This window comes from Mesocricetus auratus, unplaced genomic scaffold (assembly GCF_017639785.1).
Source record: "Mesocricetus auratus isolate SY011 unplaced genomic scaffold, BCM_Maur_2.0 Super-Scaffold_100707, whole genome shotgun sequence".
NCBI classification, from domain to species: Eukaryota; Metazoa; Chordata; class Mammalia; order Rodentia; family Cricetidae; genus Mesocricetus; species Mesocricetus auratus.
The window spans coordinates 15,572,134-15,589,941 of NW_024429269.1; the positions used below are offsets into that span (position 1 = coordinate 15,572,134).

The window sequence follows — 17,808 nt, forward strand, 5'->3', positions numbered from 1 at the left end:
TGGACTTTTGAAGGAGGGTCTAGACCCTACCCTGGATGACATGACAGACTCTGGAGCTCCACATGGAGGGCTTCACCCTCTCTGAGGATTAGAGTGGAGCCTGGGTAGAGGGCTGGGGGTCTTGATGGGGAGGGATGGGGAGGAGGGAAGGTAGAGGGAGCTGAGATTGACATGTGAAAAAAACTTGTTTCTAACTTAAATTTTTTAAAAATGGAAGAGAAAAAAATAGAACTTAAAAAATGGCATAGGGGATACGCCTGAGGAAGGGTCATCCAAACATAAATATGTATGAAATTGCTCTTGAGAAATTAGCTACTTCGTAAGCAAGTTTTTCAAATTTAGAAAACAACTATTTGTTTAATTGAAAGATTTAAAAAAGAAGCAAATCAGAGTGTTGTAGAGATAACGGTGATCTCTATGACATGGCATGAGGTGAGTCCCACAGTCATGTTGTATCATCCAGCTCAACAAGATTGTCATGTAAAGAGTGTGTACATGATTGTAGAATTATCAACCTAAGAAAAGAGAGGAAGATATTCCAGCCAAACAGTGTGCCTTTCTCTTTATGACTAGTTATTTTCAAAAATGTCAAAACACTTAATCAGTCAAACCCCCTTATTTCCCATTGCTTATAGAATAGAAACAGTTTCCTTAGCCTGTAGTCTTTGCTCTATCAAAGGCCTTGTTGGGGCTCAGTGGATTTGGGTGCAGGCTTCTGGTGCCATGGGTGCACTGTGTGCTCACTGCGCACAGGTAGACAGCTGAGTCACTGGCCTGGGAGTCTCTGATGTGCAGGGAAACATGTAAGCTGGCTTTATTGAGATGAACTGTGAATCTGCCTTCTTCCTTTTTACCATTGGAGAAGACAGACATCAGAGCCTTGGGGTTTTTCCAGGGATGTTGTCTGTACCACCAGAAGTTCTGAGTAGCACTATCGCTGAAAGTGCAGTTGACAGAGGCCACGGCTCCCTCTTGGACACTGAAGGATTCCGGAGTCTGCTGTACCTTCTGCTGGCTGCTCACCCCTGTACAGAAAGACATATGTCAAACACACAGGACTGGATGCATATGGATGCTATCACCCCGGAGTGGCCCTTCCATGAGTAGCCCACCTGATTTTGTCTCACCATCAGAACATTAGTATTTCTACCCACACTCCTAACATATGTGTGGGCAACACCCTCTCATACTGTAATTATATGTTCCCATAGAAATGATTGAACTCACCCCTCACTTGAAGCCAGAGTACCACTATGTAAACACTTAAAGGATGCATTATTGTTCTCACTGAAGGTTCACACTTTGATCATAACAAATGGAATGGCATTTAGCGAGTTCAAATTCTTCTGCTGTAAGATACATAAAAAAGAAAAACCCCAAACTGTTCATCCAATTAGAAAGAATGTCCTAGTTTTCACTGCCACATCAAAAGCCCTCCTGCTCCCTCTATAACCACCCCCAAAGCACACACAGACACAAAGGACCATGGGAGAAATTGCTTCTGGGTCTCTGAGAAGATACTGCCATCGTGTGGATTCACCTTAGTGTCAAAGAAATACTTTAAGTGTAGACTCTTCTTACGTAAACTATTAAAACAACAAATAGTTTAGTCAGATGCAAGTTTGTTCAAGTTTGTGCATTAGTCTACTTACACATACATTTTTCTTCAAATGGCAGCTTATTTTCAGCAAATCAAAGTTATTTCACTAGTCAATTTTGTAGTATTTCTGCAGAACCCCTCAATCAAATAAAAGTTTATGTTCTTTATCTCTTCTCTATGTCAGCTCATACAATCCTGTATTGTTCCTTCATAACCAATATTAAATTTTCTATAATTGAAAAGATCTGTTTAAAATTAAATAACTTTAAAAGAGGCTTAGCATATATGATATCAACTGATAGCCTAGGCACATTTTATTTATGCATTTGTCTTTATATTCATTCATTTATTTTTGTACATGTTATTAGTGTGTTTGTGTGAGGGGCCGTATGTGAACACATCAGTGTGGGTTTGTATACATATGATACATGAAGATAGGTTAGAGGTCAACATCAGGTGTTGTCTTTTATTTCTCCTCACCTTGTTTTATTATTTAAGGCATATTAAAAACCCTGATCAACCAATTAGAAAAAACTGTCCTAGAAGTCACTGCTACACCAACAAGCCCTTCTCTTCACTGCCTACCCTCTCTCATACACAGACACATACATGAGAAATTGCCTTTGGTTCTCTCTGAATCTAGGAGCTCATCATCACAGGCTGCTGTGCCAAGGAACTCCATGGACTCAACTGATTAGGTCCTCACCAGTGCTAGGGCTACATATGCAGGTGCAGTATTGCACAGTACATGTGTTCTGGGTATCTGGACACAGTTGTTCATGCTGGTGAGACAGGCACTCCACAGATTGAGCCATCTCTCCAGTCCCTACTTTTATTAGTAGCATTAATTATAAAAATATTGTGCTTATTCTAACATGGTACTACATATATATGATATGTTATTAATATTCACTCCACATTTCCCTCTTTTGCACTCACTGGTGGTCAGCTGAGCTAAATTCATAATTTGGCTAAGGTGAACTGTACCTAAACAGCATGATGTGCCTATATCTTTTTTTAACGTAGTTTGATGCCTACAGATACAAAGTTAGGAGTGGTAATGCTGGATTATGTAGAATTTGTATTTTTCAGGGATTTTTAGCAAAGAAACATTACACTAAATTCTTTAATGGTTTCATTAATTTATATTCTGATTAACTGCCTATAAGAGTTCATTTCTCGTCATGTCCACAACATCATTGTCTTTTGTTTTCTTGATGATAGCCATTATTTTGGAGCTAAGCTCGATCCTCAGCATAGATTTTATTTGGTCATCTGTTTTCTTCAGCAAGGAGATACTAGAAGTGCTTGGAATTCTCCATACACCAGTAACAAACATCCATGGCAGAGAAGATGGTGATCATCTAGGGAGTACTATGTTCCCTTCCTGAGACAGACAGACAACAGAACATAATGGAAAACAGAATATGGAGCTGTGGAGAAAGAAAAAGCATAAGCTTTATCCACTGGAGTGGGAGGGTACTCAAGGCTAATCAGCTAATTGGGCTTTGGCTACAATGCTTTATTGGAACTATGTGTTTTCTCCTTTCCACTGTGAGTCCTGTTCAGGTACCCAAGCCCTTTCCTTCCCACCAGTTCAACTCAAGTTGTCTTTTGGGAAAAGAAGTTGCCATCTCATGGAGTTAACTTTTTCCGTCCCATCTGTCTATACTCTTCTAACTCTTTCTCAGCCACACCCCTCAGAGGTCAATAGCAACTGTTGTCAATGATGGGCCCATGATTGCTCTAGTGCTTCCAGGTCATGCCCTGAAAGTGCTTTCTTTTAACAACACTTGGCAAAAGTTTTGAAGTACTTAGGAAACTCAGGGCCTTGAAAATAGCTACTTAAGATTTATTCAACAATAAGCCAGTCTGTCTAATCTTCTACCCCCACCAGTATCTGCTCACAGTTATAGAGTCTTTATACTTTCATTTTCAGGTCTTGAAGAATGTTATTCATTTCCTTCACCTGTTTGTGTGTTCCTGGATTTCGATAAAGAATTTATTCATTTCCTCTTTAAGAGACTCAATCATATTCATAGAATTGGATTTAAGTACATTTTTCTTGTGTTTCAGCTGTATTAGAATATCCAGGGCTTACCACAGTATAGGACAGCTGGGCTTTAATGGTGTCATATAATCATCAGAATTAGGGATTATTATAGGCTTAAATGTCGATTTATGAGTTTATCTTTGTTAGATGGATGTTTTTTGATATTTTCCCCTTTGGTTTTTTTTCTCTCTGGTTTTCTGTCACTACTGCCTGTGGTTCTGGTGATCAGTGAGTTTTCAGTCTGGAAGGGTGTTTCTGTGGGGATTTGGTGGCATCCATGGACTCTGGGGTTCTGGGTACCAGCTTGGTCTCTGGAATTGATAGTATTTTTGTTGTCTCCAGTAGAGCAGGTGTCTCATGATAGAGTTGTGGGCTTAGATATGGAGCCTGGGGAAAAATTCTGTTGCGGACTGCTGGGCAAGTTTTAAGAGTATCAGTGGGCAATGGGTGGTGTTTTACCTGGGGTTCTTAGTACTGGTGTGGTCTCTAGCACAGCAGGCATATTATGCTAGGGTGAGGGTGCCATCGTAGGAGAGGTTGACTTGAAAAAGGTGAAAGGGGAAATTAAGTAATTATAATTAATTTTTAAAAAATAATTTCTTAAAAAAGAAGCAAAACGTGGTACAAGAAACACAAGGCTAATTGCAAATGAATCAAATTCACCTGTAGTTTCCTAGCAAGGCTTTAGACATTTTGAGACTTAGTGCTGGCAACAAAGTGTCACCATATCTTAGTTGGCTTGGGATACACAGTGAAAATTACAGGAGCAATTTCTAAACTATTTTTGTAGCATGTGCACACCTCAACCACTAAAAAAACAGTGAACATGTACAACTAAGTACATGACAAGTTAATGTTAAGTTATTGTATCTCAAGTGTGAGGGATTGCATGTGTGCTACTGAAATTACTTTCTGTTAAAAGAGTCAGCTGATCCTACCAAGGGTTGTTAGCTGCAATTTTAGATGGAGCTCAGGACAGAGGACACTGAAATTGCATTGCCAACAACATGATCAATACATAAACTCTCACCATATTTCACTGAATGTCACACAGCATGTTTTCTTAGAAAGAAGCCAAAGCAGTGCCTACAGGTGACCAAACTCTACATGTAACTCTTCAGACATGAAGTTGTCTTCCAGACCAGTTGTGCAGTGACAAAAATGGAAAAACTTATTCCCTGCAGGAGATAAGTTGATTTCAAAGCTATACTTGATAATTCTTTGGGGTGACATAGGTATTCTAACTTTAGATCAAATACTACTGCCTTCTCATTTCATTATGAAGAAAATCAAAAGAAAGAGATTTACAGCAATGTGTAAGAGAAATCACTTAGTATTAGAATCATCATGTAAATTTGAAGATGGAGTTTCTGTTTTGCCTAGTCCTACCATCATTCAGTCACATATAAACACACTGAAGCTTATATCAATTATAAACTTTTTTGTCAATGGTTCAGGCTTCTTATTAGCTTACTCTCTCTTAATTATTAACCAATTTCTGTTAAACTTTGCATTGCCACGAAGCTGTGGCTTACTTGTAATGCTCCGTCATGTTACTCCTTCAGAGGCTATCTGATGTCTGTCTGTTAACTCAGCCTCTGTGTTCCTCTTCCCAGACTTCTTCTTCTCCCCTGTCTATGGCTACATCCAGCCTGTCTATCAGCCAAAACAGCTTTATTTACAACCAATAACAGAAACATATATTCACAGCATATAGAAGGACATCCCCCATCATAAATTCTGTTTGCGTGTCAAATAAAAATATGTGTGGTTGTGTATGTGAATATGCTCATGTCTATATGGGTCCAGGTGTATGGCAGCATGGACAAATACTTGTGTATGTATGTATGAGTATATTAATGTGCACATGAACAGACCAGAGGAAAACCTTGGATGTTGTTCCTCAGGTTATGATCAGCATGCTTGCTTGTGTGTATATGCATATGTGTATTTGAATACACAGGTGTGAGCAAGAATGTGGAAATCAGAGGTCAACCTTAGGTGTCATCATTAGGGAGCTGACCACCTTATTTCTCTCTCTCTCTCTCTCTCTCTCTCTCTCTCTCTCTCTCTCTCTCTCTCTCTCACTCTCTGTCCCTCTCTCTGATACAGGAAGTTCATGGTTAGGCTAGGCAGGCTGAGTACTGGGCTCTAGGAATCTGTCTGTGCTCTCACCACAGCTCAGTCACCATGCCTAGCTTTCTATGTGTGTGCTGGAAATCATACTCAGGTGCTCATGGCTCCATGGCACTTACCCATTTCCTTTGTTTTGGCAAGCATCAGCTGAAATATTCTCTGTTTTTTCCCCTTTTTATTGTGAATACACAGAAGTCTAAAATTTTCTTCAACAATTCTCCCAAATACAGAGGGAAGGAACTAAATTTCCATACTGGAGGCAGTGAGCCCTAACACACACTGTGACATCTGTCTGTGTTTTCATCAGGGCACTTCTATGTTAGCATAAAAGAATTTATCTTTTATGTTCTAGTAGTAAAATCATACTGTGAAAGCAACCTGTAGTAATTAAAGATGCTGATACCACAATTCTCAAGTAGATTTGAGGACTCTGACATGTCAAAAAATAATATTGCATTTTATAAATGTGAAGGCTTCCTTGGAAAAACATTGATGATATCACATTCCTTCGCATGTATTACTTTTAATAGTGGCTAGAACTGAGATAATTATTTCAGATTTCTGGGCTTCCATGTGTCTGGGGAATTCATTTATTGTCTAATAATGCATCAGAATCTTTCCTAAATAGAAATATTTAAACTTTATGAGGAACTCTGATCAGTACATTTAGCACCAAAAGAAGAATTTATAGAAAAATCAGTATGAAAGAGTCAGTATTGAAGGTAAAGCTCAGGACAAAGCCTGAAGGGTAATTTTTACTTTCTGTGTAGACAAGACATAAATGACAAACGGAAGACAGTGTCTGGTATTTCCCTGCACACACAATCAGTCACTTAGTGTAGTTGTAGTCTAAACAATGTCTACTCCGGAAATGTCTACACACAGATAACAACAGTCTCCTCCACTCTACGGAACTATAATTGAGCATCAGATAATTTTGGAAATAAGCAAAGAGCTTCTGAGACAAAGTCAGACAGTGGATATTGTTGCAAGAACAGAGTTGTGCAAAGGCAACTGAAAGACATCCCTCAAAGACCCAAGGAGAAACCTTTAGTTGAGCGCTCCACTGCCATGGGTGTTTATGTTCAGCTCCTCCTGCAGCCCCACACACTGTGCACTCAGAGCACAGAAGTACACAGCCGAGTCGCTCAGGTGCACAGAGGCTTTCTTCAGGTGGAAGGAAGAGTCGCTCTTGCTAAACTCAGCCTCAAAGCCACTCAAGCCGAGAACCACGGGGTCTCCTGAATAATACTTGAGGAGCAGCTGGAGCCCCTGTCGTGGGTACTGGACATACCAGAACAGATAAGTCGTCACACTGGAGGAATAGTTGCATCTCATCTGCAGAGAGGATCCTTCAGTGACAGTGATGCGAGCTTCAGGCTGAGTCACTGACTGTGCTCTGGAGTCTCCTGTGAAGGAATCTTTGTAAGTACCTGAAGTACAGATTTCCCTGAGGACAGTCCGAATCCCGGGATACAGAGACCACGAGGACGCTATACTCACTCAGGAGAAAGTGAACCCCCAGCAGCGGGAGGAGCACCAGGAGCATGGCTGAACACCAGGAATACTGCAGCTCTTCTGTGGGAGAACTGTCTGGAACAGGACAGGCAGGAGAGTGGCTGAAGAAAGCAGAAACTTGAAAATAGGTCTGAGGAGAGGGTCTGCTGGAGAAAAACAGTCACGCTGCTAAGACCAACGTGGAAGGTTTTGTATATCTGATTCTTGTCACATACCCTTGCTAAAAACTCAGCCAGCTGCAAGGGTGATGAGACATGAGCAGGTGGTGATGATATTCAATACATGACAGAACGCTGGTGAGTGCAGCATCGCCCTCTGGAGGCCGAACGAGGAACCACGTATCCTGAGGGTCCTGGGTTTGTCACCTACTCTCCCTACTTCACAAAGCAAAACTTTTACAACTTAGACTGATTCTTTTCCTAATCTGTGATGAAGTATTAATTCTGTCATCTGCCAGAAGTGGAAGGAATTATGAATACTCATTATGAAACCAGTTATGAAATGCACACCAGACTTCATATGCGATTGTCTCAGGCTGAGTTTGAATGGCCACTACAGCTATGGCGGTAATGCATGATGGTACAGATACCGCCCTTGGTGGATGCTCTGGACTACAAAGGCAACAGAAAAACACAGGAAATAAGATGCCTCTGCTCTCCATGACAAGTTGTGACTCCAGAGTGGAAAGTTTTACTTCTAGAGTCAGAGGAACTACAACCTCTGACCTTCAATGCTGATGAAATTATTGTCCTCCAGGAAAGAAACATAAGATGACCACATTGTAGTTTTTCCTAGGTCGATGGAATGCATTGACTAAGTCATATTCTGTATTTTCTTTGGTTCAGACACACGAAGGAAATTCTTTCCTTTGGTCTTTTCTCAAATATTCCTTCCTGTAATGAGGAATTTTCCTGAAGATAGTTTTCCCATGCCTGTAGTATGTGAGTGTTTAGTCTATGAATGAGGTTGTGGAGGCTGTATGCATGAGGGTGCATGCTCCCATTTCTTTCAGATTTCTCCATAACTTAAAGAAGAACTGTATAAAAAAGAACAAACCCAAGTCCACATGTGTTAGAAGAATGAAAATCATCTAAAAAGTGTCAGATGTACAAGTACTTCCAGGAGATGGAAGGATTTAAAGTCTTATCGATGTTAGGTCTAAAGGAAGCACATATAAAACAAAGACAGGAATTTCCTGCTGGCTTCAGCTTGCTATAGTGATTTGCAGAGCCCAGTGTGTGTGCAATCCAAGGGCACCACATTTATTGGAGCAGTGCAGCTTTCTTATCACTGGTGTGATACAGCAGGATTCTCCACTTCTCTGTGTTGAGAGAATGCAATTCTCTTAGTTGAAGAGCATCAGAAACACACTTGAATTACAAATCCCATGTTCTTTATAAAGAATATTGATCAATTAGCAAGGAGATGACCCAGTGTCTAAAAGCCCTTGGCATTTAACAGTAAGTTTTGAGTTCAGATTTCCAGAGTTCATATAAGGCTGGACATGACAGCACATTCCTATTTCTTCTAGAGCAGCAGTTCTCATCCTATTGGTTGTGACCCCTTTGGGATTCAAATGACCCTTTCACAGGGGTCTCCTAAGACTACCAGAAATATCAGATATTTACATTATGAATAAAAATTATAAATGTTACAATTATGAAGTAGCAAAGAAAATAATCTATCACCACAATATAGGAAACTATATTAAAGGGAAACAAAATTAAGAATCTTGAGAACCAATGTTCTAGAGCAAGATTAGAAAGAAAGACAGAACCCAATACCTTGAAGCTCATGGAGACAGCTAAACTACAATGCTGAAGATGAGACCCTGTACCAAAGAAGACAGAATGTAAGAACCCATGCCTCAAGTTTCTCTCTGACTACCCCACATGCACCAGGGCACATAAATGCCTTCACTCACATAACTGAACACAAACACACACCCACAGACACACTACACAGTCTTTCACACACATCATTCAAGGAAATGAACATACAATCATCACACACACTACTGACACATTATACACACACACATGAACTGCATGAGCACACACATATTCACATTTTATAATATGCACCACATACTACATATGCGTTTCAGTAACACATACACATACACACACACACACACACACACACACACACACACCACCACCACCACCACCACCTCCTCCTCCTCAACCAAAACACACATAGGGCCCACAGGAATATAAATATTCCTAATAATTTCATAGGAAACCTCACTTGAAAGACTGAATTTTAAAAGGAACATTGTATATTTTAAATAAACTTTGAAATTTTAAATTTATACTATGTTTTATATTGTAGTATTAGACTTACTTTTTGGGGACAGACAAGAAACGTTAAGGTTTAATTAGTGATGGTTTGTGTTTCAAGAAGAAAAATGATCAGTCTGTACTCATTTCTGTCAATTTGAAATGAGCAAGCATCCTCTGGAAAGAGGGAACTTTATCTAAAACAGACACAGATTACCTTGGCATGCAGACCAATGATCAATGTGAGACTGTAAAACCCACTCTGGGCAATGGGACTCCCAGGCTAGATCTTTGTTGCATAAAAACAACAAGCTGATTGAGACATAAAAATCAAGCCGATAAATAGCATTCTTCTATTTCAGTTTATGACTCCAGCCTTGAGTTCCTGCCCTGGCTTCCCTTGATGATGGACTGTAACCGCTAAGCCAAATGAACCTGTATTCTTCATGTGGTTTTGGTCAGATATTATTCTAGCAGTAGACAGAAAACTAGGACAGTGTATAAAAAACTACTTCTAAACCAGTTTTCCGGGAAGGACAGAAACTGAAGTATAGCCAATGGGCTGTGAGAGCTCCATGTAGGAAAAATTGGATGTGACAGAAATAAAATGGGCAAAGTCTTTATAGGTTTGGAAAGTAGATTTTTATTTTTACTTCATGAATGTCTACTATCAGAAGTAAAGTTTCTCAATTTATCAGTTTGTATTGTGAATATTCTATTGAAATATCAGTCAAACACTGCACAATTCAGCCATTTACAGTGTATTCAGTGATTATGGTTTTACTCACAGATCTCTGCATCATCAAATAGATGTTAACAAAGTTCCCCAGCACAAAAACAAAATCCACACCTAGAATAGTTCCCCTATCTCCATCAATCCAATCCTGCCACTGATAGAGTTTTGTATAACAGGTGTTTCATAAAATCAGGCATCTGTTCCAGGTGGTCCGTTGAAGATAGCATCTCTCAATTGATTTTATACACTTTGAAGTACATGTTGTAGCACTAATCAGTATGTAATTCCTCTTTATTGCTATACAACACTGTATTCCATGTGTAGGGTACATATTTCCATTCATCAGTTGACATAACTTATACTGTTATAAGTATGTGGTTATCAACACTTGGATACTACTTATTCTTTCTCTTCTTTTTAGATATTAGTAGGAAATGAATTGCTGTTTCTCAAAGAAGATACAATTTTTTTCTTTCCATGAACACTGCATGGGGATTCTACTTTTCCCACACTGTAGACAAAATTTGTTTTGTTATCTCTATCATGTTACCTGTTTTAGTGGGGTGGTGAGGTGCCCTGTTGTAGTTTGTCCTTGTCTAGGATCTCATGGTGTTCAGAAATCTTCCTTTTGCTTACTGAGCATTCCATATCATACTTGGAGGACTGTCTATCCACATGTTTCTCACTTTTAAGCATGCTTTTGTCTCTTATCCCTGAAGTATGGAACTGCTTGTGCATTGTGGTTGGAAGTATGTTATTAAATAAGTCATTTGCCAATATGTTTTTCCATTGTGGGCCTCATTTTCACATTATTGGTGACCTATATTGAATCATAAAGGTCTTTTATCTATCTTCATTTTCCTTCCCTTTCTGGTATAATATCTCAGAAGGGTTTTCTCAATCCATTTAAAAGGGTCCACGCCCCATATTTTATCGCATGTTTTAAAGCTTAATTATTACATTTCTAACCTAGGATTTAGACTAAGTTTTATTTGTTGCATAGAAAAGAGGTATTGTCATGCTTTCACATGGGACATCAAAATCTGTCCCTATTTTTCATCTCATACAATGGCTTGTGAAGTGTCAATAGCCTGCAATATTCACTCAAAAGTCATACTTTCCTCCTGGGGGCAGGTAAGATCCTTTACTCTCACACCAGGACATAACCATGAGGACATCTGAGTAGAAATTACCTGCACTTGATGGGGCTGTGGCCACATTCATGTACATTCAGACTCTGAGCCTGGGTCACTGTCATTTTAACAAAGAATATCAGTGTGTGACACGGATAGTAAATCTACACTGGCTACCCTTGAACTGAACACTTACTGGGCTTGCATTGTTGCTGCTCATCTGGTGAGAAGCATTAACTGGGCACCAGGATGTGGAGACCCATTCTATCTCATGTCTCCATCACTTTCCTGGATTTTCATCCTGTTAATTTTGTCCTTAATAAATCTCTTTGGTATTTTATTTATCTATCCATTTATCTACTATGATACTAGCAATGGGTTTTTGTATAAGAAGAATACAGAAAAGATAAACTGTTTTAAAATAGAAATAAGTAATCATTTTAATTTAACCTTGTACATAATTAGCAGAAATTATAAAATTAATTCAATGCTTACAGAAAAACTCACTTGTAATAATTCTAGTGGGGGCTAGAGAGGGGTCTCAGTGTCAAAAGTGTTTGTGCAAAGATGAGTATCTGAGTTCAGTCTTCAGAACCCACAAAAAACCCTAAAAATATAGGTTACAATATACACTTGTAGTTATAGTCCTGGGTAGATAGAGGCAGGTGGATCCTGGCCTTGCTGTGCAGTCAGTCTAGCTTAGTCAGTGAGATACAGTCACTGAGAGACCATGACTCACAAAACAAAATGGGCCCTGACTGTACATCCTGACAGAAATTTTCCCTGTCCACACCATTTGCAATGTCCAGGCCTACACCAGACATGGAACACAGACAAAAGGCGATTTATGAAAGTAAAGGAGAAACCTGTGTTAGGATGAGGTGATTCATTTTAATTGGCATGCCAATTAGGTAAGCCAAGAGGACTTTTGATAGTTGGATTTTGCTAGTCAGCCTCAGGAAGAGGAAGTGGCTGAATAAGGGAATAGACATTGGTGGCAACATTTTGGAATGTAATATAAAGATTTTTAGCAAGGAAAAATAAAGGGGAGAAGGGCAAGGCATAGACCAGCTGCATGCTTGAGTGGGCTAGTGTTCCTTCAGAGATGGGAGAGAGAGCTTACAAGGTAAGTATGATACTTGCATGGGACATGATGTGCCTACCTTTGATCTCATCACTTAGGAGGCAGAAGCAGAAGGATCCAAGTGCACTTGTCTTCCCTTATTTCTACGCAAGTGACTCTGTACCAGTGGACCTGAGCTAGACCTCACAGGCACATGGATGCTGCTCTTACTTCACTCAACACTCCACAGAGAGCTGCCAGAATAGTGGGACACTATCACTATCTGATTTCAGATGTTAAGGAAACTTGTTGCTTCATATTATAATGGTTTTCATAAGTGGTACAATAACAATCTTATAATAAATACATTAAGTAACATTATTAAATGGTAAGATCCCTTCCATTATGAATATTCTCTACTAGGTACACAGAGATGTCTTTGAAGTGGGGCATCTAAATGATATCTGACAGATAACTAGATCTTGACATACAATCAGTTTTTCTCATTGTGGGACCACTCAAGATGCTCTAGCACCAGTATGTTTTAGAATCAGAATTTCAAAATGTTTTAGACTATCCACCTACATAACAAAATACAAGAAATTCATGTTCCCAGCAGTGGAAAATATATTTGTCTCCAGCCATGGTCACAGGTTAGCATGCATGCAGCAGTTACCTGGGGAGCACTGTGCACTTGCCACACAGAAGTATGTGAATGAGTCCCCAGGATGGGCAGTGACAAGGTTCAGGAGAGATATTTATCCTTTTTATTCAGTAGGACAATGAGTCCTTGTTCTTCTTTTCTGTCTGCATTTGAAAGAAAATTTATAAGGAACTGTAGACCTTCCCAGGCTCTTGTTTCTACCAAGAGAAGTAATAATTGACAGTGTCTCTGAAGGTGCAGTCGATAAATGTGATTCTTCTCTATGGACACTCAGGAGAGAAGTCAGCTGCTCCAGTGGTTCCCCTCTGCTCACATGTGTGCAAAAGGAAAAGTAGGAAGACCATGAGCACACGACAAAAGGTTCAGTCAGTGTCCTCATAGCTCTCCATGGAGAGTGTGGCCTTTAGTCATGCAAGATGTTTCTGTGGTCATCTCACCTCTGCAGGTTCTTCAGATGTCTGCACAAAAGCCGGGAAGAGGGGAGGGAGAGGGAGCTTGGATTGACATGTGAAACAAGATTGTTTCTAAACTAAAAAATAGGGAGAGGGAGCTTGGATTGACATATGTTGACATGTGAAACAAGATTGTTTCTGACCTAAAAAAAAAAAAAAAAAGCTTGCTGATTGATGCTGCTCTTGCAGAGGTCAAACAAACCATCCATACTATTGCTTCAACAGAGATGCTCTGCCACCTGGTGGCCAAATTCTCAAACAAAATACTTTCAAACCAACTTCAGGATCATATCAAAAATAAATCAACAATCATGAAGACCATGATGAGGAAATCTGTAGAGACAATTGAACCAAGGTCCAAGAAACTGACAAATACTAGCCTGAAAGTTGTGGATCTTCCATGGGACTGAGCCAAGACCTCTGAAAATGGACAACAGTTGTGTAGTTCTGTCTGTCTAAGTCTTGCAGTAGGATCACCATCTGTCCTTGGTACATGAGCTGGCTTTTTGGAATCTATTTCATATGGTGGGATGACTTGCTCAGCCTTGATACCATGGATAGAGGCTTGATCCAACCTCAACTTCACATGCCAGGGTCTGATGACTCCCCATGGCCTTACCCTTTCAGGGGGTGGGTTGGGGAGATGGGGGAGCAAAAGAAAGGGTAGCAGGGGGAACTGTGTTTGGTATGTATGATAAGAAAATAAATAAAAATTTAACAAGCTCATCCACCAAGTTCAAGTTGTCTTAACCTCAGACCTGTGAGGATAACTCAACATACATAAATTAACAAGTATATTCTAATACATAAAGTAAACAAAGGAATCACATGACCATCTTATTTGATGAGATAAGGACTTTGAACAAATCCGACATCCATACATGATAAAAATCCAGGAGATCTAGGGTTATAGAGGATTTATTTCAACATAACAAAGTCATTGTACAGCAAGCTCATAGTAACATCATGATGCACAGAGAAAAATCTCAAAACAATTCCACAAAATCAGGATCAAGAAAAGGAGGTCCACTCTTTCCATAACTAAGACAATTGAAAGAGATAAAGGGAACCCAGATGGAAGAGGAAGAAGGCAAAAATTCTTTATTGCAGATAGCACTTTATACAAATAAAACTGAAATTTGTTAGAAGTTTCTTAATCTGATAAATATATTAATAAAAGTTAAGTTTGCAAAATTAACACACAAATGTTACAGGCTGAGTTGGAGAGATGGCTCAGCTGTTAAAGTCTAGGCTCACAACCAAAAATCTATGGCCTACTAGTATACATATGGCATACATACTGACAGAGAAATAAGGGGAAACAATTCCACTCACAATTGGCTTATAAACACATAATAAGAATTTTCAATTATGATACTGTAAAACCATGCTTTTATGAGCAAAAAGTAATTTTTAAAGTGGAAAAGATGGAGATCCAGAGAAAATAAAAAATGGGAAAGCAGGAAAGCATGTGATATTACAGAGAAACACATCATATCAGATAAAAAAATTAAAAGTACTTCAATAGATTTATGCAAGCAGGGTGGTTGGTAGAGTAGCTATTTGCAACCGATTACATTGTCTACAACCTTTGTAATTGGTAATCAAAGAGGCTGCAGGCCAGGCAGGAGAGGAGTGGAACATCATAGCATGTCCTAAGAATATGGTAAGTTTTCTGGTTAACTTTCTAGTATTGTTGTGAGACTCAAAAGGGCCAGTCTGGGAAAGAGGAGGGTTTGTTTACCTCACATGTTACAATCCATCATCAAGGGAAGCCAAGACAAGATCCCAAGGGATGGGTTGAAACCACAGAGTAAAGCTCATTACTGCTCTGCTCAGCTAGCTTTCCTCCATGGCCCAGGCTTACATTCCTAGGGATGGTACTACCCACAGAGGAATAAGCTCCTATACATCAATTAGCAATCAAGGAAATGGCAAAGAAGCATGCCTGTAAGCCTGTCACATGGACTCAGTTCTTCAACAACCGTTAAGTACACAGCAAGGATTTGACATCACATCAAGTCTTCCAGTGGAAAACATAAACCTCTCTATATTGCAGAGATAATTGATTCTCCATGAATAGAATAGAATGTGTGAAGTGAAATTCCAGTTGTAGGAAGGATGATTTAAAAGGATGAATGTCAGAAAATGATACTGTGTGTAAAATAACCAATGACAACATGTCCAAGCCACACAGGAAAATTTGGCAAATTTGATCTTCAAAGCCCCTTCTGAAGGCTGCCTGGCAGACATGGGGAGTGGTTATTGGTTGTCAGCACCTTGGACCATCCTGCCCTTGTTTTGTGGAGGAGTTCCCATCAGAAGCCCTACCTTTACTACAGAGTCTAGGTCCCAAATACAAGCCTGAGTCAGTCAAATGCATGACAGCTTATGTTCTAAAGAAATGGAACAGTCCAATCTGATTTTCGGAGACATCTCTTTCCCATTTTTTTGAGCCATAATGTTACAAGTTTATGAATCAGCAGTAGGCACATTGTCTAATCCAGTATTGGTGAAACACACTGCAATGTCCATGCTCATCATGTTAGTGTCAGGGGTGTTATCTCTGGAGTATGATTTGTTTCTGGTGCTGTTGCCTAAATCCTGCTTCTCTGACCCTCAGAGAAACTTCAAATGCTAAAAATACCTTTTTTATTTGAAAGTAATAACAGGTTTCTAGCTATTGTTTGCTATGAGGACCACACAGAAGTCACCCCAATTCCTCCTGTTTTAGGAAAGAAGGTTTTCCCACAACAGGATGCGAAAGTAAGCCATACATGGTATGGAGGGGTTCAAGGCATAATTCTCATGGGCCCAGATACCCCACTCTTTCTTACAGGCCCAGTGTGCTTGCCATGTTAGTCCTTTCTTCCTTTTTCTTTAAAGAGATCATTTCCCACATATAGACCCTTTCTAAACCCGTTACTACCAACGTGATATAATCATATTAGTTTTAAGCCTTCAATTATGGAAATAGACCAGAGTCTTCATTTACGGGATGTCTGGCTGCTTACCTCTAACTCAAGAAACCAATACTGGTATTTAATCCTATTCTAATCATCCATGACCATAATATGGCCACTAAAGTTCATCATGACCTTGAGATCTACATCATATTCATGTACCTCTTGATTAATGTGAGTCATTCCTTTCCATCTCTAATGGAGCCATTTGCTCAAGAATACTAATAGATGAGGTTAAGAACTTGATGGATAGTCCTGGTTGCAATCATGACTATGTCTGGGATATACTAAAACCCCAAAATAGAAGACACATTGGTGGGTTAATTATGCATAAAGTGAAGAAGGAATAACTACTTTAGTGTAGATCTTAGAGATAGGAAATCACCCCTTTCATTCAGATCTTTAATCAAGATGTAATCTGGACCACTCTTTCTGCTGGAAGCCTTTAAAAGGACATGGAAGAAGGAAACTTGGACTCTTTTTCTGCTTGTTCTCACCTTATTAGCACATCCCTTCCTTCACTGCCATGAGAGCCTGCTTCTTTAAGGTTTCAGCATATACTGCAGACAGCTGAGACATTAATACTTGTGTACTGAAGATCTACTGGATGCTTATACTTTTCATTAACAGTCACCCATTGTTGGATTTTCTAAGGAACACAATGTAAACTATTCTTACAAGTTCCCTTTTTATAGAGATATTCATTTCATAATGTCTGTTACTCTACGCATCCCTGATTAATATACCAGGCATGTTGAGGTAACAGTCTAGAATAATGTGGGTCTCATAACATTCTCAGCTTACTTACAAATTTCTAATGGCCTCTTTTCTTTAACCTTAGGTTTCTTCAGTTGGTCTTTCACTTGAAAGGACTCAATCCCCCTCTTCTATATCAATATCATCCTGACCTAATTTCTTGGCATGCTTATTTTCTCATATTTTTGGGTATGTATATTATAGAGGGGAAGGGCTATTCTAGGACAGGGATTATAAAGTGGGCATTCAACTCCAAGACTGAAGTAGTGAAAAGATTCTTACTTTTGAAAGAGGAGGTGTTGAATGACTTCCCCTGTGTCACAGGAGAGACTCCTGGGAAGGAAACCTCAGCTTCGGTTCTGTTCAGGAAGAATGAATGAATGAACAAGGAAGCAAAGGTTGTGCCCTCTGATATCAGCAGTCCCTGTATTGTATCTATTGTATCCTGGAGA

General features: G+C 39.5%; 2 gene segments (V, D, J or C); both read right to left on the bottom strand.

The window, feature by feature from the left end:
• Window positions 1–271: 271 nt before the first annotated feature.
• Window positions 272–1,366, bottom strand: LOC121137829. The segment is given in 2 exon segments: window positions 272–1,025; window positions 1,228–1,366. Coding segments are annotated over 2 exon segments (423 nt in total).
• Window positions 1,367–6,466: 5,100 nt separating this feature from the next.
• Window positions 6,467–7,537, bottom strand: LOC121137830. The segment is given in 2 exon segments: window positions 6,467–7,198; window positions 7,293–7,537. Coding segments are annotated over 2 exon segments (405 nt in total).
• Between the last annotated feature and the right edge of the window lie 10,271 nt (window positions 7,538–17,808).